Source organism: Phyllostomus discolor, chromosome 12, assembly GCF_004126475.2.
Source record: "Phyllostomus discolor isolate MPI-MPIP mPhyDis1 chromosome 12, mPhyDis1.pri.v3, whole genome shotgun sequence".
NCBI classification, from domain to species: domain Eukaryota; kingdom Metazoa; phylum Chordata; class Mammalia; order Chiroptera; family Phyllostomidae; genus Phyllostomus; species Phyllostomus discolor.
In genome coordinates this window covers 20860411-20887662 of record NC_040914.2, presented here as the reverse complement: position 1 = coordinate 20887662, position 27252 = coordinate 20860411, and the positions used below count along the sequence as shown (strand labels likewise).

The 27252-nt window shown below is 52.7% G+C and overlaps 3 protein-coding genes and 1 non-coding gene across 6 annotated transcripts in view; 3 read left to right on the top strand and 1 right to left on the bottom strand.

The window, feature by feature from the left end:
- Positions 1-534: 534 nt before the first annotated feature.
- ATF5 (activating transcription factor 5) lies at positions 535-4590 on the bottom strand. Its single transcript, XM_028529470.2, has 3 exons — positions 4454-4590; positions 2805-3101; positions 535-1902 (listed from the first exon to the last, which is right to left on the bottom strand). Exons 2-3 carry the CDS (start codon positions 2980-2982, stop codon positions 1205-1207), a joined length of 876 nt encoding a protein of 291 aa, XP_028385271.1. The 5' UTR covers positions 2983-3101; positions 4454-4590; the 3' UTR covers positions 535-1204.
- NUP62 (nucleoporin 62) lies at positions 4394-27014 on the top strand. The gene is made up of 2 exons (XM_028529468.2): positions 4394-4528; positions 24327-27014. Exon 2 carries the CDS (start codon positions 24391-24393, stop codon positions 25933-25935), a length of 1545 nt encoding a protein of 514 aa, XP_028385269.1. The 5' UTR covers positions 4394-4528; positions 24327-24390; the 3' UTR covers positions 25936-27014.
- IL4I1 (interleukin 4 induced 1) overlaps positions 4405-27252 on the top strand; it is a 34797-nt gene continuing 11949 nt past the window's right edge. For 2 of the 3 annotated variants that reach the window (XM_028529465.2, XM_036012587.1), the window contains exon 1: positions 4449-4528. The gene's annotated coding sequence lies outside the window, so the exon portion shown is untranslated. Of the gene's footprint in view, positions 4529-27252 lie in introns of all 3 variants that reach the window. The other variant, XM_036012589.1, reaches the window with a different exon arrangement.
- Positions 13968-14097, top strand: LOC114511792. Its single transcript, XR_003685757.1, has one exon.

The following is a 27252-nucleotide window of genomic DNA, read 5'->3' as shown; positions in this document are numbered from 1 at the left end:
ACTACCCCAGGAGGCTTAAATCAAGCACCACTCCTCCGCACAACTCTTGTTTCGGCTGTCCAGCTCTGTGTGTGTGTGTGTGTGTGTGTGTGTGTGTGTGTGTGTTTTAAGATTTTATTTATTTATTTTTAGACAGAGGGGAAGGGAGAGAGGGAAAGGAACATCAATGTGTGGCTGCCTCTCACGCGCCCCCTACTGGGGACCTGGCCTGCAACCCAGTGCTCAGTCCACTGAGCCACACCAGCCAGGGCCAGCCCTTTGTGTTGTAGTGTCATCCATTTTCGTATGTGTGACAAAGACCACAGAGAGTTGGCACCTTTGGCAATCCTTTCTTTTGCTGTCTATGCAAGTAATTAAGGGTCTGAACCTCAAAGTGGGTGTTGTGTTGTTACCATTCGGTCAGTCCTGTCTTGGCCTTGGCCATGTGCCACATGGGTGGGCCTGACTGTTAAGTTATTTCCATTATTATCATTCTTGTCTTTGGCCTAAGATTGCCCCATCTCCAATGTCTCTCAAAGACAACACGCACAGACTGGAAGAAATTCCTCATTTTATTTCTGCCACAAGCCCCCAAAGGATCAATCACTTCCCCGACCTCCCTCAACTAGACGCAGCCCTGCCCCAGCACCTTCACCAAACATTGATCTCCCCCCAGAGCTAAAAGGGACACCCAATTGCCAACTATGGCCACACCCACCTGCCTGCTTCCTGCCCCCACCTCCACAGCCACCAGCTCTTTGAACTTGGCCACCCTTGGGCTCCCTGACCAAATGTAGTTTCCCAGGGTCACCTGGCTTGCTTCTTTTGCTTACTAAATGGGTGCCATTCTTAACACTCTCCCCGACTTACTCCCCAGGCAGCCCTCCTGCCCTCATCTGGGGTCATTCTGCACAGCTCCAGGCCTCAGTCTGCTGTTCCAGAGACCAGGTTTCCAAGCTCTCCCCTACTCCCTGAACTCCCCAGGGGCCTCCCTCCCTCAGCTGTCACCTGAGAAGGCCAAGCATGCCCTGGTACTGGGGAGGGAGAAGGGGAGCAAAATCAGAAATGCACAAGAGAGGACACGAGGATAAAAGGAGAAAGGGGGAGGTTGGAAAGCAGCTGGAGGCAGAGGGAGGATGGAGGGACCCTCCCACCTCAGCCTCAGAGACAGAGGTGAGCCAGAACTGAAGACCAGCGTCCCCTACAGGCCAAAGCCCCTGCCCATCTAGCTGTTGTGGGTCCTCTGGCTTCGGGCCTTGTACACCTCAATGAGCAGATCCTTGACATACTGGATCTCCCGCTCCACAGACTCAGCCCTCTCCCGCAGCTCCCGGTTCCGTGCTTCCAGCCCTTGGCACTCACCCTCCAGGGCCTCACCCTCCGCCCGCTTCCTCTGGCGGTACCTCAGAGCAGCTGACTTGTTCTGGTCTCTCTTCTTTTGCTTGCGGTCCCCTCGGGCAGTGGCAGGATTGGGGTAGGGGGCCGGGCGAGAGGGTGGAGGTGGAGGAGGGGTCTGCTGTGCTGGGGGAAGGGGAGCCAACCCCACATCCCCCTGCCCAGCCTCGTTGCGGCAGTACATGACCAGTAAGTCAAGGGTATCCAGGACAGGGGGCTGGGGGGGGTCAAAGGCAGGGAGGGGGAGGGGGAGAGGAAGGGAGGATGCCAGTGGTGGTGGCGGCGGTGGTGGTGGTGGCGGAGGCAGCGGAGGCAGATGTGGTGATGGGGAGGGAGGTGGGAGAAGCGGGGCATCAAGGAAGAAGTCTTCCATCTGCTCCAGCTCCTTCTTGAGGAGGGATGCCATGGCTTCTAGGTCAGGTGGGGGTGGGGACGGTGGGGGGAGGGCACCTGAGGGTAAGGGGGGCTCCAAAGGGAGGAGGGCGGTAAAGTCAACCCGCTCAGTCATCCAGTCAGAGAAGCCATCACCTGGGGGATTGGAGGAGGACAGAATTCCTTGAGTTCTTGGTCTTCCACCCAGCTGGGTGCCCATTCCTGTTTGCTTCATTTATCTCATTGAGTAAATCCACCAACCAGCCAGTCAGTCTGCCAACCGATCGATGAATCACCAAACCAGTCAAGCAAACAACCAACAACCAGTGGACCAGCCGATCAACTAAATAAATCAGTCCCCCAATCAACCAACCCTATTAACCAACCAATCAATGAACCAGTCAACCAACGAATGACTCAAATATCAATGAACCAGCCATCTCTTCAACCATTCCAAAATCCTCTTTACTGATTAACCTACATCTATAGCTTCTCTGGTTTACTCTGAAGTTTATCTTAAAAAGGAAACGAGGTATCACATACACAACACACCCCGTTTCATCTTTAATTCATCAGTTACTGAAAACCCACAATGTTCCAAGCATTTGGGGCACACTAATGAATCAAGTAATTTCTGCTTCAGGGCTTTTGCATATGCTGTTTCTCCACCTGAAAAGCTCTTCCCTTGGGTCTTTTCCTTCCCATCCTCTAGTCTTCAGCCAAAATGTTACCTACTTGGTGAGGGTTTCCTGGCTACCCAATCAAAGCTAGGTCCCCATAGTCATTTTTTAGGTCAGCTACTAAGCATTTCCCACTTCTCCCAATACCTCATCATTGAATCTGTCTCGTCTGCCTCCCCACTGGAGTGCAAGCTCCAGGAAGACAGGGGTCATGTCAGTCTTGTTCCCAGCTACATCCCTGGCATTCAAAACAGCGCCTGGCATATTACAGATGCTCAACAATTATGTATCCAATGAATAAATGAATGAATTCTTCCTCTTTCTACTCTGCCCCCCATGTCCCAGCTCACCCCACCCACATTCTTCACCGGCCCTTACCTGCCAGGGGCTCTCCCCCCCCTGGAAGCCCGCCCTCCAGGGCTCCCCCAAGGACCTCATAGGGACCCAGGGGGGCAGGGGCCAGGGGGAGTTTCCCATAGTCTACGAGCCAACCCAGGCCGCCAGCTGGGAGCACGGCCCTGTCCAGCTCCAGTCCCAGGGTCGCCAGGAGTGACATGGCTGCAGCACAGGTGTGGGGCGCGGATGGCAATGAAGGAAGCTGCACCAGCAACTGGGAGGAGGCTCTGGAGGTAGCTGAGCTGGGCGAAGACAGGCACCACGGTGAAAGTGGAGGACCTACAGGAGTGAGACAAAAGTGGGTGGGGTCACAGGCCAGCCTCACTCACGGCCAGAAGTCACAGGGTAACCAAGCCACAACCCCATATCCCCAGGGTCCTCCCACCCTCTCCCAACTGGGCTTGGGGCTCCACCTTGCCCTCTCAGAATTCTAAATTTGTCCTTTTTCCCCCAATCTCTGAACCCTATCCACTCCCAAGGGAATTCTCATTATGCCTGCCTTACTTTTCTCCAAAATTCCCAAGACCCAATCTTTCCAGTACAGAAACCTAATTGTCTCCCAGGGGAATTTCCTTTAGCCCCTCCTACCCACACCATATAAAGAAGTCAATTCCAGGGTAATTTACTTCAGGCCACACCTCTTTCTCTAAAAATCCTTCCATTAGGCCCCACCCCCTCCCTCGGTTCCCTGTCAACTCAGTTCCCAGAGGAATTCCCTCCCCACCCCCCACTGCCCTGCCCTTTCGATGTCATCTATTCAAATCCCATTCTTTCCTTTGAGAACTCTGCAGTGATCTGCATTACCCCTCCAAGTCCCGCCCCATTGTTTATCTTGGCCCCCCTTCCCGAAGATTCCCCAGTCCCGGCCTCTTTCTCCAACCAGAGCCCCACCCTTCATCTGAAATTCACTCAACCCCGCCCCCTCTCACAATGGCTCCTGTAAGCCCTGCCTTACGCGACGTGATTGTTACTCTAGCTCCACCCCATTCTTAACAGGTTGTCTCTAAACCTCTTTCCGCCGAATCTAAGCCACCACCCGCCCCAAACGCCTGAATGAAAGGGAGGGAAGCTGTGCTGTGCGACTAAGCAATGTGGAGCAGGGAAGGTGGAGGGGACCAGCAGAATAGAGCTCCCACACCCTTCAACCTGCCACACGTGGCTGCCTCGCCGAGGGCCAAAACGCATGCTCAACCACTAGGACCGTCCCATTGCTCTCTCACTTCCGCCCTCCTGCGGATTACTGCGCATGTGCAGCTGTTTACTGCCAGACCTTCACAAATAAATAAGGACTCTGGTGCGCTGAGGCGCTCGAGCAACAGCAAGGAGACAGAATGGTTCCAAGGAGGAGGGGGTGGAAAACCCTCTCCAACAGCTGTTAATGCGCCGGCGCAACCGTACACAGATCGTCTCTACAGCCCACTATTCTCTGGAATTAAGAACGCTCCTTCACAATCAGGCCGAGTGCGCATGCTTGGCCGCGCCCCGACGCCCGCTTTCCTTTCTCTGCGCTTGCGCGACCGTGATCCCCTACTCTCGTCCCACCCCCAACGCCCCAAGCTTGGTCGTGAAGGCCGCGAGCTTCGAAAGGGCGGGAAAGGCAGTTGGAGCGGTAGGGCCGAACGGTTACTCACTCCATGGCTGCTGAAAGGAGAGGCAGCGGCGGCCTCGGCTGAAGAAAGAAGGTGGGAGCGGAGAACGCAGGCGTGGTGAGCGCAGAGACGGGCAGGGGTCTCGGAGGGATCGCGGCTACAGAGCCATCGCAGGGGCTACACAGGCTGAGCTGGTGTCGCGATAACGGTGAGGAGAGATCTAGATCTGACGTGATGTGAGGATGGGGAATGAAGTGGCCCCGGGGACAATGGACAGATATACCAGGGGCGGCGCAGCACGGCCTGCACGGATCCTTCCGCGCCGCGCCCCGCCCCGCGGAGGCCCCAACCCGCAGGCGGGCCTAATTCGGTTCTTTGCTTTCTGATTTGGGATTCAGCCCCCTTTTTCTTTTTGTAACTGGAAAAGACACCGGCGTTTGGGCTGCCTGTCTCTACCAAATCCAATAAGCAATGACAGTGGCTGAGTCTTTTATGGGTGCTTTATTCAGATGGCCGGTGATCCGAGAAGATGGCGGGTTTATACCCTAACAAACCATCTTCCCTTTTCTTTCCTGGCCAGATCTTTTATAAGGGGTTAGGGGAGGACAAACAAGGTGTAGTGAAGGCTTTGAAAATCAGGGAGGATTAGGTGAGCAGATGAGTGAAGCTGCAACATTCCTGTTCTCAGCAGTTAGCTGTTCCCAAGGGCGGGGGTGGGGGGGCGGGGGTCACACAAAAGGCCCGGATGCCTCCAACCTGTCCCCAGGCGGTAATCTCTAGCCAGTGCCCCAGGAGGTTGGCTGCTTTTCTCAGGAGCCAGGATGGGCCTTATCTATAGTTTCTGAAACAAAAGCTTAACGTACACATTACTTGCTAGACTTACAGCTTTTAACCTTAAGCTAAAATTTGCTAAATCTTGAGCCCCCTATCATTCTGACCCCGGAGAAGATTCTGGTCCTCCCTTCCCTGAGGCTCTGGGGTCCATCTCCCTCCTTCTGATAGTGGGTCTGGCCCTCTGCTCTCTTTGACCCTTGGGCCTGGTTTCCTCCTCCCTGAGACCAGCACTGCTTCATTTCTCATTTACTTTCCTCCACTTCGCGAATTTCCGGCCAGCCACACGCTGGTCTCTTCATTCCCCAACTTCCGTCTCACCCAGAAAACCCTTTTTGTGAGTTAGGGCCCCTCATGAGTCACAGCCCGCCCTCCATTCAAATTGCAGACCAGCTATGATGGTCTTGGGTGAATAACTGAAGTCCTCTGGCCTCAGATTGGGAACTGTCTGTAAAATGAGAATAATCAACTGTACGTGACAGAGTTAGTTGTTCATGAGAAATCAGCCGATGCTTGTGAGGCCCCACACTCAGAGCCCAGCTCATACATGTCTGTTGCATGTATGTTGTTATTAAGAGAAACTCTGGGGCCCAGTCTCCCCCTCCCCCACCCCCCGTGAGAGGCCCAGGCACTTGACCAACCAACGCCTGCTAATAGGGCTTTCTTGTGTTTCATTCACTCCTCCAAGGGGGCAATTTCCAGCCACCCCCACCCTTACCCGTTCCAAATGTTGGGTATTCAGCCCCGTCCTGACCCAGGGATGCAGGGAATCAGGCATCATTGCCCCCTCTCTGCCCTTTTCTCCTTGTGCTGCCTGCCTTCCCTCAGCCCTTGACCACCGCACTGCTGTCGGGGCGGTTGGTTCATTCTTCTGCCCCTGCTCCTCACCCTGATTTCCTGTGATGCCCTCCACTGGGTTAGTCTCACAGTCCCGACAAACATGGAGAGAGCTGTACGTCCATTTACTAGAACAGGGAGCTTCCTGGCCAGTCCTTCCCTGCGCACTGGGTCCTCCACCAGCTCAGGTGCATGTGGATCTTCCCTCTGGTGTAGAAACTTCTCTCCCCACCCCGCCTCCATCCACATCAGGGCGTCACACTGGGAGTTCAGTCGTCACTTTTATGGTGGTTATGGGACTGAATCAAAATCTAAAGGTGGGGGAACCCTAATCTTGAGAGTTACATTGGGAATAAAGATATGCAGATTCCTTCCACCTTCCCTGAGCATGCAGGAGGATCTGACCTCTTTTTCTTAGAGCACTGAAGTCCTCTCTGCCAGTATTTGGGCAATCATTCAATATTTCCTTGAGTCGGCAGGGGCTGCATTATTACCTAGGCATCACAGAGCAGCAGTCAACATCATAGACTCTGGAGCAAGGTGGTTTGGGTTCAAACCCTGATTGTACCCCACTTACTAGCTGTGTGACACTAGCCATTTCCCTTACTTCCCTGTGCCTCAGATTCCTCATGTTTAAAAAAAAAAGACCCGGCCAGGTGGCTCAATTGGTGGGAGCATTGTCCTCTGCACCCAATCTGTTGCAGGTTTGATTCCCAGTCAGGGCACATATATGAAGCAATGGATGAGTTTCTCACATTGATGTTTCTCTTTCTCTCTTCCTCTCTAAAATCAATAAATGTATTCCCAGATGAGGATTAAATAAATAGCCAAATAAATAAGGCCATTAATAGTACCTACCACTTAGAGCTGTTTTGAGGATTAAATGAGTTCATCCAGGTCAAGAGCTTAGTTAGACCAGCACCAGGCACACAGCAGGCACTGTATAAGGGGTCGTTATTATTGAGGTGGATATGTTTTACCCCGTTGCTGAGCAGTTAGTGCTTTAAAGCTGTGACTGGTCTCCCACCTTTTAAGAACCGGCCTCCTTCCACTTACCAGTGGAGATTTGAGTGATAACGGGGCGGGGAGGGAATTAGGGTGGAGTGTTGGACAGGCTGCTGGCAGTGAGGAGGTACAGTTACACACACATGCACACGTTTCTGAGAGCCTCTACATTATGCATGTGGACTAGGGTTTTTTGTTTGTTAACTATTTGGGAATAATTTTCGGTTTATAGAAAAGTTGCAAAAAAGATAATTCAGGGTTTCTGTGTACCCCTCACTTAATTTCCCCCATTGTTGCCATCTTGCATTAACGTGGTACCTTTATCACAGGTAAGGAGCCAGCATCTGTGCATTTCTCTCTTTTTTTTTTTTTTTTTTAGAATCTTTTTTTTTACATTTTTTTAAAGATTTTTATTTATTTATTTTATACAGGGAAGGGGGGGGGAGAGAGAGACAGACAGACAGACATCAATGTGGGGTTGCTGGGGGTTATGGCCTGCAACCCAGGAATGTACCCTGGCTGGGAATCGAACCTGGGACACTTTGGTTCCCAGCCCGCGCTCAACCCACTGAGCTATGCCAGCCAGGGCTGTGCATTTCTCTTAACAAAATTTCAACTTTATTCTGATTTCATTGGTTGTTCCCCAATAGCCTTTTTTGTTTCAGGATCCCTTCCAGGATGCTGTATGACATTTAGTCCTCGTGTCTCCTTAGCCTCCTCTGGTCTGCAGCAGTGTCCCTGGCTTTTCTCATTCTTCACGGCCACTGTAGGCAGGGTGTTCTGTAGAAAGCCCCTCAGTCTGGTTTTGTCTCATAGGCTAGGTTTATGGGTTTTGAGATCATGGATATTGACCTTATTTTTTAATAACTGGAAATGAACTTGCTCTGTAGGCGAATAATATTGCTGGCTGTGTGCAGTGTATGCAGACTGAGAAGACATTGGGGGAGGGAACCTGTTGCCCCTGTCCCAGCCCCTTGCACTTTTTTCTCTCTAGCTGTTGGATCCCACCCAGTTCAACTCTGGTGCTGACTTCCCCACCCAAGCAGCCTGACTCAGTCCTGCTGAGTAGGCGCCAGTTCTCACACTTAAGTCTCTAGCCCTTCTAAGTATTTCTAATTTATGGAGGGTGGGTCATCAGTGGCTGTCTGTGAGCTCAGGTCCTGGCACCCTGAATCTGCTTCAGTGCTTACCCCTGACTCGGACCTGTGGCCCCTCTGGGACTCAGATGCCTCAGCCTCCCTCGGCTTCACAGTCTAGGTGCCCCAGCCCTTTCAACTCTTGAAAAGGGGCTGGGAGCATGGGTGGGGCTGCCGGGGACTCTTTGTCAGTTCGGAAGGACCAGCCTTGGGGAGTGAGGTGGCAGTTGCAGGCAGGTTGCATCACCCTGGCTCTTTGATGGGGGGGGGGGGGGGGATGGAGGGATTCTCTGGGGGCCCCAAGCTCTCCTGGCAACACACTCCGGGTTAGCAGAGCCCTGGATCTGGGAGAGGACTAGCACAGCAGGGGGGGTGCTGGGGCTATGGCAGGGGAAGGGGAGCAGCCACCTGTGCAGGACCCTGGGAATCCAAGATGCTGCACCAAGAAGGTTCATCACATCATAGAGGCTAACCCACTGGTCTTGGAGGGGGCAAGGCTGAGACCCAAAGAGGAGAAAGGCATTGATATAATCACACTGCTGGTTGGAACCTAGCACGCACCCCCCCCCACCTCCCCTTTACAGATTCTAAGGCCCTACAAGCCCCAGGGAGAATCTGTTTGCTCCTGTTAGATCTGACCCCCACCCAGGGCATAGCCTACTGGGAGGCCACCAGGCCTGGGCTATCACCTTAGGATTGCTGCTGCTCAGTTGACAAATTCTATTGATTCTAACTTGCTTCTCCCCATCCCCCCTGCCTAGAGGAGGCCCTCCTCACCTGTACTGTTGCAGCAAGCCCTCACTGCTTTCCCAACTCAGGGGACAGTCTGCCATCATGGGAAGGGCACTGAGTTTGCATCAGATGGTCCCAGGTTCCAATCCTGAACCCACACCACTTAGTCCTGGCTGGAGGTGCAGACAGGGTCCTTACTCTGCCTCAGCTTCACCTGCTTTCTGCAGAGCGGGTCAGATCGAGGGCTCTGGAGCCTGCCTGCCAGGTTCATGTCCCATCTCCACCACTCCTGTGTCCCTGAGCCAGTGGCATCTCCCTGACCCATAAAGCGGGGATAAGAGGCCCCATCTCATAGTTCTTGTAAGGAAGCAGATCAGTGAACGTGAAATTGCTAGAACAGGACCTGCCTACTTATGAACAGTAGTTATTTCTCTCTTGGGGTGCTGGGAGGACTGCATGAAATGAGATACGTAAAGCCCAGCACTTAACTACCTGGAGGATCCTTACACGTTTGTTTCTCTTCCCATCCCCAGCACACTCAGCTTTGCTTTCGCAGCCGCCTCACAGACAGATGTTTGTGTCCATGGCTGCTTCCCTGAGCCCTTGGAAGGCAGGGTCAGGACCCTTGTTCCCGGTGTCACAGCCCCCAGTTCTGTGCTGCTGCAGTTTTGGTGGACATTAGTTCACTTTTAAATGAGTTGTTTGTGCACAGAAACTGGGGAGATTGGTAGTGTTATCTCTGAAGAGGCAGGAGGGCAGGTATCTGGGTTATGCAGGCCAGGGGGCCAGGGGTTGGAGGTGGGTGTCCTGGCAAACAAGGGCAGGAAGGCCAAGGCCAGTTCACTCGGGGAAGGGGCAGCTCAGAGTCCTCTGGAGCCCCTTCCCTCCCCTCACTCCTGAGTGCACCTTCCTTGGCAGAAGCAGCCACAGCTTTTGGCACCTAGTTAGGCCCTGCGCTGCTACACCAGCCCTGGCACCCTTGGTGGTCTTCTTCCCTATTTTCTTCTGTGTTCACCGCTGCAAGAAACTGCCACAAACTGAGTGGCTTAAAACAACACTCACTCCCTTTCAGTTCTGGAGACCAAAGGTGTGTAATGGGTCTGCAGGACCATGTTCCCTCTGGAGGCTCCAGGGGAGAATCCATTTCCTGGCCCTTCGCAGCTGCTGGAGGCCTCCTGCATTCCTTAGCTCGGGCCTTCCTCATATCACTCCAGCCTCTGCTTCCATTGCTACATCTATTTCCTCCTCTGCTATTCTTGCCCCTGTTGTAAAGACCTTTGTGATTACATTAGGGCCACCCAATCACATCGGCTAAATGCCTTTTGCCACGTGAGGTCACATATTCACAGGTTCTGGGAGCTAGGATATGGACATCTTGGGAGGCAGCATTATCCAGCCTACCACACTTCCCCTCTTGGAGCCCCAGTTTCTAAATGCTGGGGCTATCACTGGGGTACCCCCGCTCATACGTGCCTGTGGGGACTGGCCATAGGAAAAACCCAGGGCCACCTGAAGGTAATTGACAGTGTAGTGTCCTGGAGCTTGGGGTGCCATCACTTACCACTCCTTGGCCTCCGGCACAATACCATACCCCCTTGTTGCTGTGGCCTCATCAGTACAGTGGGGACAATAGCAGAACCTTCCTGAGAGGACATTTTGGTGAGGGCCAGAGAGGGAATAGTGGAAAGACCTAGAACAGAGCCTGGCTCTGGGAGTGAGCCATCCCCACAGACCCCCCGGGCCCTGGGTCGGGCAGGCCAGTGAGGCCCTGGGCCGCCTGAAAGACACAGGTGCCGCCAGTGGCGGCTCATGTTACTGGGCAGCAGTGCCAGCCTAGTGGTGTGGAGCTTCTGATTTCACAGAAGTTGGAAACCCAGATTTTTCCACGAGATGTGTTTTAAAAGGTTGGCAAGTGATTCAGAGAAAAGCCAACAAACCATGAGTGTGGGTAGGCTCAGGCCTCGGGCTATCCCTGACCTTTGTTCTGTGACTTCTCCATCCCCAGGTGCATGCTGCTCCCTGCCCAGTCATGGGTCCCAGCCCTCCGCTGAACTGACCACAGTTGCAAAGGGGCAGGGTCTGATCAGACTCGGAAAGTCCAGAGGGCCCTGTTTGTGGGGAGCAGGCAAGGTGCTCTCTAGGAAAGCGTCCTCAAAGGTTGGGGGCCTGCTAAAGCGGGGGCTGGTGTCTTACTGCCCCACCTGTCCCTTAGCAGCCGGCCATGCCCCCAGCCAGAGGCCACCAGGAATACATACAGTTGAACAACTTGAGTTTCTTGTACCTGGCAGCTAGGCAGGCCACCCCACACAGGGATCTGACATGGCTGAGTAAGGGGGTGTTAGGACTTAAGGAGCTGGGCTGAGTTAGCTGGGTAGAGTTCGGGGAAGCCGGGACAGTCCATCATGGGTATCTGTCTCTGCCAGAGGTGGAGGAAAGAGAGGAGCTAATGCTGTGGTTAGTTAAGAAGCAGTTGTCAGCATTTGGTCCTTTTCGTGCTTTGGACAACCTTCACATTTTTTTCTCGGCCTGTTGCTGTCAGAGGGGCCTTGCTCGATGTTGGTATTCTATGCAGTTGCTTCTGTTTGGCAAGAGAGCCCCATGGCCTGACAGGCAGGGCTTCCTCTCCCTGTCTCACAGCAAGTGTTCTCATTCTACCCAGCCAGGACAGGGGTAGGAGGGGAGGTTAGGAGAAGCAGGGCTGGGGGTGGGGCAGCCTGGGCCCCCTCCCCCCTGTGTGGGCCATGGACACACTTCTGGGGAGACTTGGGCACAGAGGAAAATAGAGCCCCAACCTAGCCAGCACCCACTGGGATGGTCAGTCATAGTGGGAGCTGAGGGGGGGAGCAAGGGAGGGAGGTCGAGGCGGAGGCAGGGAACCTCAGTGGGAAAACCTCACAGGCACCCAGGGTCCCCCCTCTGCAGGCAGGTGGGGACTGCCCCACGGAGAACACGGAGGGTCAGCGGCCAGCAGAGCCCTGCACCTCAGCCTGGGGAGTTCGGGGTCCCTTTGCCCTTCTGCCTGCCCCGCCCTGAGCAGGAACGGATGACAGGAAAGAGCGGCTGATGTCACTCTTTTCACTCCAAGCCTCCAGGAGTCCAGCCTTGAGCTGGGGGAGGCGGAGAGCCCTGAACTGGATGGAGAGTGAGACCTAAACTAGTCTGGAAGGTGATGGTGATGGCCCAGGGTGTGATTAGAGAGTGGGAAGGGGCAATGGCAATGATTGGACATGGCAATGATTGGGGTGGGGGGCGGTGAAAAAATGCCTCACTGGAGAGCTCATAAGGCCCAGACTGGGTACTAACTACTTCTGTGCCTTTGGGCAAATTACTTAGGTTCTCTCAACCTCAGTTTGCTCATCTGTAAGATGGGAGCGCTGATAGTTCCCGCTTCGTAAGGTCTTGGGTCAGTGCAGATAAAGCACTGCCAGAAGGGCCTAGCACGGAAAGTCCTGGAACGTTCCCTTGTGGCTGATACCAGGGACAGGTAGGGGCTGTGTTTGCTTCTGATCCTCAGAATCAAAGCCACCCTGTCCCAGCCTCTAGGGGCTTTCACCTGGTTCCCAGAGAAACCTTCTCCCTGGCAACTGTCTCTGCCACAACCTGTCAGGGACCTTTCTCTCCCTCCCCCGCTGACATCTGGCCTTGTGTGCCCTGGGACTTGGTTGATTGCAGGAGAGCGGCTGGGGAGGGAGCACCTGTGTGTGTGCCCTTGTGTCTGAGCTAGTGTGTGTGTGCGCGCGAGCATGCATTCCTACTGCACTTTCTCTCCGGGTCTTGATGCCGTGGTGTCGCATCCATGCTCATCTTCATTTTCTGCGAAGGGCCCCAATGCCTCTTGGCCAACTAGAGCGCTCCATCCAGTCTCCTTCCCACCCCGTTCTCAGCCAGGCCTCCTCTTCCCCAGATCACTCGTCCTCAGGTGAAAGCATGCTCCTGTTTTCGAAACAGCTCTGTCCAGCGCCCGCCCACCTCTGCAGCCCTGCTTCTGCCCTCCAAACCCCTTCCCAGCATCCCGTGCTTGCTTGCTTGGTTTAATGGTTTTATTGAGATTCCTTGTCATTCACCTCCATTTCTTAATACAGTGTACAGTTCAGTGGATTTTAGTACACCCACAGGGTTGTATACCCGTCACCATAATCTGATTTTAGAACACTCTCATCACCCTAAGAAGAAGCCACATACCCATTACCGGTCATTCCCAGTTCCCAGTCCCCCCGCCCTAGGCAACCACTATTCTTTCTGTCTGTACATTTGCCTATTATTTTATCCACTTATCAACTGATGGACATATGGGTTGTTTCTACATTTTGACTATTTTGAATATACATATACAAATTTTATGTAGGTATGTTTTCGTTTCTCTTGGGAAATACCTTGGCATGGGATTGCTAGATATAGGGTAACTCTTATGTTTAATCCTTTGAGGAACTTCCAGAGTGTTTTCCAGAGAGGCTGGCCTGTTTTACATTCTCACCAGCAGTGAATGAGGTGCTCAGGGTCTGTGCTTCCTGCCAACACTTGGTATTGTCCATCTTTTTTATTCCAGCTACCCTAGTGGGTGTGAACTGGTTTCTCATTGTGGTTTTTGTTTGCATTCCCTGATGGCTAATGATACCAAGCATCTTTCCTGCATTTGTGTATCTTTGACATCTGGTGGTTTCAACGCAGGGCATTTAACACTCTTGCCCTGGGCAGCAGGCCCTTGCCTGTCCCTTGCCTGTCCCAGCTTATGCCTGGAAGTATTGATCTGATCCCTTCCAACCCTAACTACCATATTTTGTTGTGTCTAAAACTCACTTTAGTACCCAAATTTTTGAGGGAAAATAAAGATGCACATTGTACATGGGTAGTGCCTGAAATACCTTGTATCTGTTGTTTTGTTCTGTAGTTACTTGTTACACAAAATTTCTTGTACCATTATATGTTCAAAAATAAATGCTAAAATTCATTTATAATACCAAAAAAACCAAGTATCTAAATATAAATAAATAATTGAATTAAAAAATTAAAACAAGTGGACATCTACTTTTATTCAGTTTCTTCTTAAGGTGAAGAAAACTGTTTGTAAATGTCCTAGAGAAACACAGTAGCCTTCTGTTCACCTTTTGCAAGTAAAAAGGGTGGATCGTTCCACTACTGACATTTTTTTTTTTTTAAGATTTTTTATTTATTTATTTTATTATTATTATTTTTTTTTTTTAGAGAGGGAAGGGAGGGAAAGAGACAGACAGACAGACACAGACAGACATCAATGTGCGGTTGCTGGGGGTTATGGCCTGCAACCCAGGAATGTACCCTGGCTGGGAATCGAACCTGGGACACTTTGGTTCCCAGCCCGTGCTCAATCCACTGAGCTACGCCAGCCAGGGCTTTTTTTTTTTTTTTTAATTAAAACAAAAGGGTGTTGTTTTTTCCCCCTTCGAGTTTGGGCCGAAAACATGGGTGCGCAGTACACACTGGAGAGCATTATATGCAGCAAAATACGGTAACTCTTCCACAGCCTTCAGAACATCCTTCCTCCTCTGGGAGCGTTTCCGTGATCCTCCCCTGAGCTTCCAGGAGGTTCTAATCAAAGCTCGTCACAGGGTCTGCCAGGTTGTCAATAACTTACCTCTTGTTCCTCTTAGTAAACTGAATTATTTGAGGGCAAAGACCTTGTTGCATTCATCCCAACTTTGACATTTATGTTGCTGTAGGATAAGTCACTTAACTCTCAAAGGGAGATACTATGGGCACCTTCCTCAGAGTGGGGAGTGAGCGCTAAACCAGCTAGTACACGGAAAGCACTTGAAAGAGGACCTGGTACAAAGCAGCCCCTGGATCCACTTACTGCATTTGCCAGGGTTCAACAGGGGGCCTGCCATGGCAGCAGCTCTTACAGGCTGGGTGGGGGGATGGTTCTAGTAACTTCCTTAAAATCTACTCTTCTGGTTGTTTTTTAACTTCCCTACGCATGTCTTACCTGATTTGCTTTCCCATGGGGAAAGTTGTTGTTTGTCCCAGCACTTAAGCTCCTTTGGGTACAATTCCAGGCCTCAGGAGCAGGAAGGAGACTGTAATTACTAATTAGGTGTGAAACGAATTCTTGGGGTAGAGACTCTATTTTCAAGGGAAGGAAGGAAGGAGAGAGAAGGTTGAGAGCCCATGAGTACCAGTGACATTTAGGCATTTAAACAGGAAGCACCTAACCTTGCAGTAAACCTGGAGGGATCCCTTCCTGGGGCTTGGCCAGGATGGGGGAAAAGGCAGGCAGCACAACAGGCCTTTTGTGGCCTCCCCCTGAAGAGCAGACAGACAGACAGACAGACACACCTCCTTTTTGTCTCCTCTGCTGCGGCTTTCACATACTTAAATGCAATTCAGTTATACCTGGGAGGTTGGCGAGTGGTGGTCCTCTGGGAGGAACAGGCCCAGGGGAAGTTAGGGCCAGAGTCCCAGGCAGGCGTTTCCATTTCGCCCTCCCTGTTGGGGATACCTTGTACTGTGGGTTAGGGGTGGCGTTTACACTGGGGTGAGTGCTGAGGTTTCCGCGCTGCTGATTTGGCTTAGACAGCTCTTCCCCTCTGAGGCTCCTGCACAAGGGCTGGCCATGCTCACCAGGCAGGATGGACATGGAAGAGCTGGACACAAGAGCCCAGGCCACCTCTGGCTCCCTCCAGTCTCCCCCCAACTCCCAGCAGCCTGAGTGAGTCTTTCAAAACATAATTCATCACACTCCTGCCTGGCCTTTAGACCTTTGTGTTGCTGTCTCTGTGGCCTGAAAAGCTGAGACAGCTGCCTTAGCTAAGATCTGGTTAGCAAGGCATTGGATGTGAGTTACTTACTAATCAGGTGATTTCCATTCTTGAAGGGTTCCTGGGCTCATCTGTCCCCCAAGGAACAGATTTAAGTGATAATCGTGTTTAAGAAGCAGCCGTGGCTGGTATGGCTCAGTGGATTGAATACTGGCCTGCGAACCAAAGGGTCACTGATTTGATCTGTGGTCGGGGCACATTCCTGGGTTGCGGGGCTAGGTCCCCAGTAGGGGACATAGGAGAGGCCACCACACAGTGATGTTTCTCTCCCTCTCTCTTTCCCTTCCTTCCTCTCTCTAAAAATAAATAAAGTCTTAAAAACAAAATAAAATCATGTTTAGCCCTGGCTGGTGTGGCTCGGTGGACTGAGTGCCAGTCTGTGAACCAAAGAGTGGCTGGTTCGATTCCCAGTCAGGGCACATGCCTGGGTTGCAGGCCAGGCCAGGCCCCTGTAGGGGGGCGCACAAGAGGCAACCACACATTGATGTTTCTCTTTCTCCCTCCTTTCCCCTCTCTCTAAAAATAAAATATTTAAAAAAATAGTATTTAAGAAGCAGAGTTTGTGGACTTTGGTGAGCAGCAGAGGAGTTCTGTTGGACTCGTTGGTGAAACAGCACATAGATCATTGTGTCAGGCAGTGGGCAGGGAGTTCCTGATTTCCCCATTTTCTCTTCTCTCACTTTCTTCTGCCCTCACCCCCTTTCCTCTCCTCTGATCTCTCTCAGCCCATCACTGCCCTTCCTCCAAGTCTTAAATAGCTAATTCCATGGGGGAAAGTTCCCACAGAGCCAGCGCCTGTCCTTCCTGGACGCCAGCATTGTCAGCAGTGCCACCTGGTGGCTGTGGGTGGAATGTCGGGAGGATTTGCTCCCGTCACTCCCCAGAACTTTTGTTAATGAGTTGACATTTCCTGGGCCTTGAGGATGCATGTGCTAATAAAGTAAGCACCTGACATGGATCAGACCATTTCCTCTTCACAAAGACCATATGATTCATGAGCTATAGCCCTTGTTTTATTTTTTTAGGAGCCTGAGACACAGGGATGAACCTAGACTCTGAGACCCCAAGGCTAAAGAGTAGAGAAGCAGGGACTCAAGCTAATAGGCTGTGTCTTGCCAGGCAACTGACAGAAAAGGGCAGTCAAAGGCCCCTGTCCTTGGAGCACACAGAAGTCCACAGTCTGGACTTACGGCAGCTACGGGCCTGCTGCCCCAGGGCACCGCCCAGCCTGCCAGTGGATGGGCTAACCTGGATGCATATTCCTGAGCCCTATTGAGGAGCCCTTGTTGCTGCCCCGAATGATGAAGCAGCATTTCTGTTACAAAGGAATGAGGCGGGTTCAGGGGACAGCAGTTCCCCTGGCCCCAGTAGATGAATCCCATTGTGGGAGGGTCACTAAAGCTTCTGGGGGCAGCCAACGAGGGGCAGCAGCAGGGTCAGGAAGGGAATCAGCATTGTGGCTTTGTCATCAGTAGAGGGACCTGGCCTGGCAGTCTGCCTTTGTGACCAGCCACCACTGGACAGAAGGCAACCTGCCTGTCCCGAGAATCATTCATACTTTTTAAAAAAAGATTTTATTTATTAATTTTAGATAAAGGGGAAGGGAGGGAGAAAGTGAGGGAGAGAAACATCAATGTGTGGTTGCCTCTCATGCACCCCCTACTGGGCACCTGGCCTGCAATCCAGGTGTGTGCCCTGACTGGGGATCAAGCCCTCAACCCTTTGATTTGCAGGCTAGTGCTCGATCCACTTGAGCTACGCCGGCCAGGGCAGGGTCCTTGTTTTTCATCACTTTGAATACTTCTTGCCAGTCCCTTCTTGCCTGCAAAGCTTCTTTTGAGAAATCAGCTGACAGTCTTATGGCAACTCCTTTGTAACTGTCTGCTTTTCTCTTGCTGCTTTTAAGATTCTCTCTTTATCAACTTTTGGCATTTTAATTCTATGTCTTGGTGCGGTCCTCTTTGGGTCCAACTTCTTTGGTACTCTCCATGCTTCCTGGACTTTTATGTCTATTTCCTTTGCCAAATTAGGGAAGTTTTCTTTCATTATTTTTTCAAGTAAGTTTTCAATTTCTTGCTCTTCCTCTTCTCCTGGCACCCTTGTGATTCAGATGTTGCCACATTTGGAGAGGTCCCAGACGCTTCTTTTGCCATGCTCGTTTTGGGGGGTTTTTTGTTTTTTTGTTTTTTTTTTTTTTAATTCTTGTTTCTTCTTTCTGTTCTGGTTGGTTGACTGTTTATTTCTTCCTTTTGTTTCAGTTCATTGAATTGAATTCTAGCCTCCTTCCCTTCTCTGTTGGTTCCCTGTGGATTTTTCTTTATTTCGCTTAGTGTAACCTTCATTTCTTCCCTTATGTTTTTGCTGTACTCAGTGAGTTCTCTGATTATCCTGATCACCAGAGTTTTGGACTCTGCCCCCTGATAGGTTGGCTATCTCCATTTCATTTAGGTTTTTTTTTTTTTTTAATAAATATTTATTGGTGTTTTTTTTGTTTGTTTGTTTGGTTGGTTGGTTGGTCGGTTGTTTTCTTCTTTTTCTTTTTTCTTTTCTTTTTAGATTTTTTATTTATTTATTTTTAGAGAGGGAGGGGAGGGAGATAGAGAGAGGGAGAGAAACATCAATGTACGGTTGCTGGGGGTTATGGCCTGCAACCCAGGCATGTACCCTGGCTAGAAATCGAACCTGCAACACTTTGGTTCACAGCCCGTGCTCAGTCCACTGAGCTACACCAGCCAGGTAGGGGTTTGTTTGTTTTTTTCCCCTGGGATTTTGTTTTGTTCTTTCATTTGGGCCACATTTCTTTGTTTCCTCAATTTGGCAGCTTCCCTGTGTTTGTTTCTGTGCATTGGGTAGAGCTGCTTTGACTCCCTGTCTTAGTAGCGTGGCCTACTATAGAAAAGGCACCTGTAAATTGTGTGGGGCGGAGCCTTAGGTAATTTCCAGGGCGGGACAACCACTTCACAGCTTTGTGGCTCTGGGGGGGTGTAGGTCTCAGAGAGGGGACAGTGCCATTGCCTGGCTCCTGGAGGCCTGCCCGGCACTTGCCCCATTTACGGTCATTTTATCCACTTCCCATATGTGACTGGCACCCTTACAGCTGCTGCCCTGCCCTGGTGGTGAAACACCCAGAGTGGGTGGGTTTGCATACCTTCTAAGTCTTTCTGGACCCTTTAAGCAGCAAATATCCAGCATTTTCTTCCTCCTCCCCAAGGTAGCAGGGATTATCTTCCTGGTGCTGGAAACCTGGGCTATGCTCTCTGCCCTGGGGCTGGGTTCTCTCACTCCCAATCTGTGTCTCCCCCCACCCCCCCACCCCTGATTTTTATCCACCACACGTGAATGTGGGACCATCTGTTCTACCACTACCTTGTCTCTGCGACTCAGACCCACCTTCCCGTCTGGATGAATCTGGCCTCTTTAAATTCCTGCTTGTCAGACTTCCATACATGTTGATTTTCTGACAGTTCGAGGTGTTGCTCGTTTTGCTATCTGGTTGCAATTCTTTCTGTGGTTGCTCGAGGAGGCGAAGGTGTCTCCATCCTGACTGGAGGTCTCCTGCCCTGCTTTCTCTTTTGTCCCTCATGCTGAGCCTCCTACATCACGGTGTGTGGTTTATTTGAGCGTTTGCTGTTTTCCTGCCTGCCGAACCGTATGCTCCATGAGAACAGGGTCTTCTCTGTCTCGTCCACAGCTGCATTTCCAGGCCTTGAACAGCGCCTGTGCATAGCAGGTGCTCAGAAGTATTTGTTGAATGAAAGGACATTGTGCTGCAAAGAATTTGTTTACTCTCTGACCGCATCGTGGGAGATGGGCCTTTTTCCTCTCTGCTGTTGCCACCATGGAGAGTAGATGTTAAAATGAGGAGTCGGGATGGCAGGTGGCCCTGGGCCAAGCTGGAGATGACAGCAGAGAACCCAGGTGCTCACCCTGGGACGGGTTGTGTATGCAGGTCAGGGTCGGGAGTGGGTCTTGCTCTGACTTCCCTGGGCTGGGGAGGCAGGCAGATGTGGTTTGAAACACTTGGACGAATGTGGGGCCTTGTGGCAGCTCCTCCCCTGGGCCTCGGATGCCTTGTGGGTGAGCTGCAGATGGCCTTGGCTGTGGCCATCCAGCCGAGTGCTGGCCCAGGCACGCACTCCACTTTTTCTAGGAAAGCATGCTTCAGTTTCTGTTCCTCCTGCTTTCCCCCAGCACTATCAGTTTCTCTCGTAGGGCAGCACGCCACTTCGGTAAAAGTCAGAAAGCCTGCGTCAGAGCTCATGACTATGTTTGTCCAACTGCGTTTGTGAGAAATTCCCGAAGTTCTAGTTGTTGGTGGTTTGTGAACTGGGGTGGATCTTGCAGACCATCGCTTTGTTTTATCTTGGTGCAAATGCGTACATTTCCCAAATTGGGGTTCTCTCTCCTCTGTGCCCAGAGTTCTGTCTGGCTCGGACTTTGAGCTCTTGGCCCAGGCCACCACACGGACCCCCCAGCCATCCACCTCCAACCTCTTCAGTGTGTTCCCCGCGCACATGTCTGAGCCAATAGCATGGCATTTGTGTCTCTGCCAGCTCCTCGCCCTGTATCACACAGCACACTGGTCAGGGTCCCACAACCACCCTCAGGCTCAGTGATTCACCAGAAGGGCTCCAGAACTCAACACAGCTGGCAGACTCTCAGGTACGGTGAACGGATAGAGATTAAAATCGGCCAGGGGCAGAGGCATGCAGGGCAGGGGTCAGCAGAGGCCAGGTGCCAGGGTCCCTCATCTCTTCCAATGGAGTCACACAGACAGCGCTCAGTCCTCCCAGCAACGATGCATGACCACGTACAGACTGTTGTCCACAAGGCAAGCCTTGTGGAGAGGGTTTTTATTGAAAGTCAGTCACATTTTTTTACTCAGTCTTCAGCCCCTCCAGAGGGTCAAGCTAACATACCACGTGGCTCAAGGCCTCACCTTAAAGACACTCTCTGTTGGGCAGGTCTGTCCTGTGTGTGGGATGCGAAGGGTATGGACAGCCTGGGCCCACTGAGTATCCTCCACTGCACACACACTCCTTCTGGCCACTCCCAGTCATTGGGCCCCCTACAACACCCCTGTTCTACCCTCCCTCCCTCTCTGCCTTCACCAGACCCTTCCTCCCCGTCTCCTGGTTGGTCCTATATCCTTCAGCACTCAGCTTAGGTATGTGCTTCCTGGAACCCGGGCCAGGGTGAGAGCCTTGTCCCTGCCCCCACTTGTGACCCAGCCCTGTCCCTGCCTGGAATCCTAGTACTGAAGCTGATGCCTGCTGTGTCTCTGACTGCCTGGAGGACAGAGGCCGTGGCTCAGTAACCTGTCTGGGCCTCACTCTCCTGGTCTGTAAAGCGGACCTGCTCCAGATAGACCTGCTTTGGGGAGCGAGTGAGCGATAATGCATCTAAACCTATCAACAGCTGCGGCTGCATCAGTGTGTGTTAGCCATTATCAGTCCCCGGCATCTGGGGTAGGAAACCGATGAGGCATTTAGTAAATGACAGGCCATGAAACCAGACAAGCTGCCACGGAAGGTGGTTTTTCCTGTGGTTTTTTAATACTATAAAAAGCAAAGACTTTGTTATAAATGTTCTTCTGGAGAATTTTAGTTGCAACTTATTAATAGCAAAAGCCCTCGGGGGCTGAGGACCCGAGCACTAAGACCTGTGGGTGGCTGCTAACAACAAATGCGATTTGAGGTAGCTCTACAGTGACAGGTGTGTCCTCTCACATAAGAAGGGTGGGGGGCCTGCGGGTCTGAGGCCTCAGACACTTGCTATGGCCCCATAAGAGTGAAGAGGCCTTTCTCAGAGGACCTCAGACGAGCTCTGTAAACATGCCAGGGCCAGGATCCTGCCCCAGAGGGGCAGCCGTCGTCCGTCTGGCAACGGCCGGTGTGCCTTTCCATTGCTCCTCGGAGGTGCTGACAGGCAGCGGGCTGAGACCAAGCAGAGCCACTGGTAACACGGGTGGCTCTGGAGTCCTCTCCCCAGAAGTACATGGTTGTGTGGAGGAGACACCTCACCAAAAACAGGGTTCCTAGAGGAAGTCAGGGGGCGAGGCAGAAGTTGGGAGGGGTGGTAGGTACAGTAGGAAACATCAAAAAATAAAACGGCCTAAAGAAGGAGAGGGGAATCCTGGCCGGGTAGCTCAGTTGGTTAGAGCATCATCCTGATGTGCCAAGTTGTGGGTTTGATCCCTAGTGGATGCATGAATAAGCAGAACAGTAATTCCTTGCCTGCTTCTCTCTCTCTCTCTCTCTCTCTCTCTCTCTCTCCCCCTCTCCCTCCCTCTCCCTCTCTCCCTCCCTCCCTTCCTCTCTCTGTCTAAAATCAATTAAACAAATTAAAATTAGAAAAGAGGAAACAGGACTTGTGGGCATCTTCTCTGAGGCACTTGGCTTCTCAATCGTGATCTTGCTTATTCTTCACAGTGGGAGGGGTTTGTCCTTGTTATAGATGGGGAAACTGAGGCATAGAGAGGCTCAGGAAAAATTTGCTCCAAGACCCTCAGCTAGTGAGTGGCAGAAACAGAATTGAAACCCAGATTGTTTCCTGGTGTGTGGAGGCCACCTTCATGCCTGAAACAGGGAACAGTTTTGAAGCTGAACTACCTCAACTGTTTTAGATGAAGGGAAAATAATGTGGGGGTGTTGGATGGAAGCTGGGGTGCAGAACAGCAGCCGTACCCCAGAGCAGGGCTTCTTCCCCAGGACCTACCTGCCTAGAGGAGTAAATAGGGTTTGCAGTCCAAAAACTGGAGTTCAGGGCCCACTGTTGGATGAAAATTAGCAAGTTACTCCCATCTGAGTCCCTCCCCCACCCCCCCATCTGCGCTGGAACCAGCCTCACAGCCTCCCTGGCAGCTGGTTGGGGAGCCAGTGGAGGAGGGCCATAGCACAGGGCCCGGGGTTGCTGCCTAGAAACCCCCTTCCCTGCGCTGGAACTGGTACTCCTCGCCTTGCAGCCACAGCTGGGTGTTCGCAGCTCCTGCTGCTAAGTTAGCTCTTCTCCGCAGCCCTCCCTCACTAGCTTCCAGGGCTCTGCCCGGAGTGACAGTGTAGGAGTGTGCCTTGTGCAGCGACAATGGCAGGGAACACCCTCACTGGTTCTTTGCTATCTCCTGCACCTCGGCGCTGTAGCTGCCACCAGCTTTCATGACAGAACTGAGCCTCAGAGGTTTGCTGTCCCTTGTTTGAGATCAGTGCTGGGGAGCCGCAAGGTCACTTTTACCAGACACTTCCCATCTGTGTTAGTTCTGCAGCTTCTCTCACATATCATCACAAGTTTAGGGGCTTAAAGTAGTGCATGTTGATTCTCTTACAGTTTAGATCAGGGGTCTGAAATTCGTCTCACTGGGCCCAAACCAGGGTGTCAGTGGGGGTGGCTCCTTCCCACAGCTCCAGGGGAGAACCTCCGTCCCAGCCTTTTCCAGCTTTTAAAGGCCACCTGAAGTCTTGGCTCATGGCCCCTTTCTCTGTCTCCTAGTTCAAAGTGCATCACTCCCATCTCTTCCGTCGTTTTGTGGTCTCTTCTCCAGTCAGTTGTCCCTCTCTCTGCTTTATAAGGACACTCATGATGACGTTGAGAGCCCATCGTTTAACCCATGGATGCTCAGCGCATGACCATGCACCCCAAATCACCTCTGTCCCTGTGCCCTCTGACCCTTGCCACAAGTAACCATTGATTTTTCAGCTAACAGATGGCTCTGCTTGGTGCTTTTTCAGTTAAAAATTACAGAAGTCTGGTCAGTTTAAACTGAATGGGGATGGGGTGGGGACCTGCTCTCTTCCTTCCACTTGCCTCATCACTCTCTCCGGTGGTGGCTGAGAGCATGGCAGGTGCCCCAGGTGCATGTGTGTGCCCTGCACCTGCCAGTGAAGGCAGCCACCTGCCCTTGGACACCTAGGGAGAAATTCTAGGGGAGGCCTCTGGTTGGCCACTGGGGTCTCCATGTCTCCTTGAATGAATCAGTCCTTGTGGCCACGCCCTCTGAGCACTTGGGTCTCACACCCACCTCTGAGTTAGAAGGGTAGGCGTTGCTCCAGCCTGCCCTCCGTCTCCTAAATGATGAGGGTGCCATACAGCTCAGCTCTCCAGGGCCTGTTTCTGCGAGGTTCAGAAGGGCACTCAAGGGAGCATCTCCAGCCCCCTTCCTGCTTGCAGTCAGCGGGGAAACCTGGGGAGCAGGTCCTAAAGGTGTTGGTGTGCTGCTTCTGGTCTTGCTCTCCAGAAGCTCCTGGAATCTGGCTGCCTTCTCAGGCTGAGGTCAGTCACAGTGCCTGCTCTTGGCCTGCCCACAGCAGTGGGGCTCCCGCTGGTGCTGAACAGGGGCAGTGCACGGCCCCAGCACCTCTGTCTTCTAGCACCTGTCCATCCCCCACCCCCCACCCCCCACCCCCCCCACCCCCGCTCCTTTCCTGGTAGAGTTGGCAGGGCCTGGTTAGGGAGAAGGAGTGGCCACATGTTAGGATTGTCCAGTCCCACCACCCTCCAAACTGCACTGCATCGTGCCAGTGAGGTTGCCTTTCCGAAACTGCCATCTGATCATGTCACTTCCTCTGCTTTAAAAATCTCCCCAAGGTTGCAGACCCTGACGGATTTGCTTTGGGAGCCGGAGTAGCTGCTGCCACCGGAGTCGGGAGCCATGAGCGGGTTTAATTTTGGAGGCAGTGGGGCCCCCACAGGCGGGTTCACATTTGGCACTGCAAAGACAGCAACAACCACCCCTGCCACCGGCTTTTCTTTCTCTACGTCCGGCACTGGCGGGTTTAGTTTTGGGACTTCATCCCAGCCTGCGGCAAGTGCCCCGTCTACCAGCCTGTTCTCGCTCACAACCCAAGCGCCAGCAGCACAGACCTCCGCGTTCAGTTTTGGAACCACGGCGCCTGCCACAGGAGGAACTGGGTTTTCCTTAGGGATCAGCGCTCCAAAGCTGAATCTGAGCAATGCAGCTGCCACCTCAGCCACAGCCCAGCCCAGTGGCTTCGGGCTTGGGAGCAGCACCCTCACCAACGCCATCTCAAGCACCGTCACCTCCAGCCAGGGCACAGCACCCACCGGCTTTGTGTTCGGCTCTACCACCACCTCTGCTGCTCCATCCAGCACACCAGGGGGCTTTTCCTTCACAGGTGGAAGCACGTCCCAGACCGGAGGGACCTCCACTTTCAACATCGGCTCCATGGGGAGTTCCACCCAGCCCACGACACTTGGTGGGTTGGCCTTCACTCCAGCCACACCGGCAGCAACTGGAGCAGGAGCCACACAGCCAGCTGCTCCCACACCCACTGCTGCCACCTCCAGTGCTGGGCCCACACTCTTTGCCTCGTTAGCTACTGCTCCAACCTCGTCTGCCACCACCGGGCTCTCCCTTGGTGCCCCAGCAACCACAGCTGGAACATCTGGGACTGGAACGCTGGGCTTCAGCTTAAAGGCCCCTTCTACCACATCCACAGCTACATCCACCGCCGCTGCCACCACCACCAGCAGCTTTGCCTTGAATCTAAAACCCCTGGCAACAGCCGGGATCGTCAGCAGTGCGCCCACCGCTTTAACTGCTCCGGCTGGCCCCAGTGCAGCCAGTGGGGTGTCCACCAGTCCAGTGATGACCTACGCCCAGCTGGAGAGTCTGATCAACAAGTGGAGCCTGGAGCTGGAGGACCAGGAACGGCACTTCCTGCAGCAGGCCACACAGGTCAACGCCTGGGACCGCACACTGATCGAGAACGGGGAGAAGATCACTGCCCTCCACCGAGAGGTGGAGAAGGTGAAGCTGGACCAGAAGAGGCTGGACCAAGAGCTTGACTTCATCCTGTCGCAGCAGAAGGAGCTGGAAGACCTGCTGAGCCCCCTGGAGGAGTCAGTGAAGGAGCAGAGTGGGACCGTCTACCTGCAGCACGCCGACGAGGAGCGCGAGAAAACCTACAAGCTGGCCGAGAACATCGACGCGCAGCTGAAGCGCATGGCCCAGGACCTCAAGGACATCATCGAGCACCTGAACACGTCCGGGGGCCCTGCCGACACCAGCGACCCACTGCAGCAGATCTGCAAGATCCTCAATGCACACATGGACTCCCTGCAATGGATTGACCAGAACTCGGCCCTGCTGCAGAGGAAGGTGGAGGAAGTGACCAAGGTGTGTGAGGGGCGGCGCAAGGAGCAGGAGCGCAGCTTCCGCATAACGTTCGACTGAACCCAAGGCTGGCTGCAGGGCCCGAGGATTCCAAGGGTGTTCACTGGGGGGTACACAGTTATTGTCTAGCTTTTGTTTGCGATGAAGTAGTTGTTTGATGGTCTGTTTCTTTCAAACAATTGTGCTGTTGAGAGAACTGTTTTGTGATTTGACATTTCGCATTAATGAGTGGAAATATTCTGAGTGCTCTGGTCGGGCAGCAGCTGGGAGGTGTGCTGTCTCCGTGTCTTTCTGTGTTCCCGGCCCTTTCTACCCCCAGCAGCCACCCACCCCATCCTGCTCACTCTAGCCGGATGCTGGAGAAGTGCCCGTTTACCCGAGAGCCGTGTGACGCCCCTCCGGGCTTCCCTGGGCAGCTCCTCTGTCTAACCCATAGTCGTAGGAACAAGGCTGCAGAGAGAGCAGGTTGCTCTAAGGCGTGTACACGTGAAAATTAGCCACTCAGGCAAGTGACACATGACTAGGACAGACAGTGTGATAGTGAATTTTACAGGAGACAGGTCAGTTGAGGGACTTGAACGAGGTGTTGACAAAAGGGTCAGACTCAAGCGGGGGGGGGGCGGTCTTCATGTTGCCTGGCGGGCACATCCCCTTGGCTTCCCGGTCTCTCTGTTAGGCCTCACCTCAGCCACCCCGAAGCTGTGTCAGATGGTCATCCTACAGTCCCCAGGTCACACAGAGCTTGCGCCTTTGGTGACTTGCCGCCCTGCATTATGCTGTTTACTTCTCTGCCTCACTGTTAGATTGTGTGCCCCTGTGGGCAGGGCTGTCTCGCTCCCCTCGGTGTCCTCAGGCAACCCCTGCCATGTTTATCGAACGAAGGGACAACAGAAAGGAAACCCAGCGTGAAACAATCCACAAAACGCCTGCTGAAAAGGTGGCGGAGGAGGCCACAGACTTGGTTCTGAACTTCCCGACGCCAAAGCGAGCCTGGTCAGGTGTGGTGAGCCCCAGTGTCCAGAAGGCAGAGGCCAACCAGCCGGGTCTCAAGTGTTTCTCGTTCGTCTTTACACGTCGCTGCACTCTGAAACACCTAGAACTGTATGTTGCTTTCCTAAATAAAACCTTTTGTGGAACAAAAATACGAGCTGCTGTTAATATGGATAATTTAAAAGGAGAAAGCTGGGTTAAAAAGAGCAGGTTCCAGAAGACTGTGAGGTGGGGTGCTGTGTGCCTGGAACTCAGAAATGAGGCATACTGAGCAGCCTATTGTTTACACACTCACGTACATGCCAGTTCGAGTCTCCGGGTCCTCTGATGCTCATGGTGGAAGAGGAGCACAAGGGAGAGCCTGTCAGAGGCGTGTGCTGGGGCCAC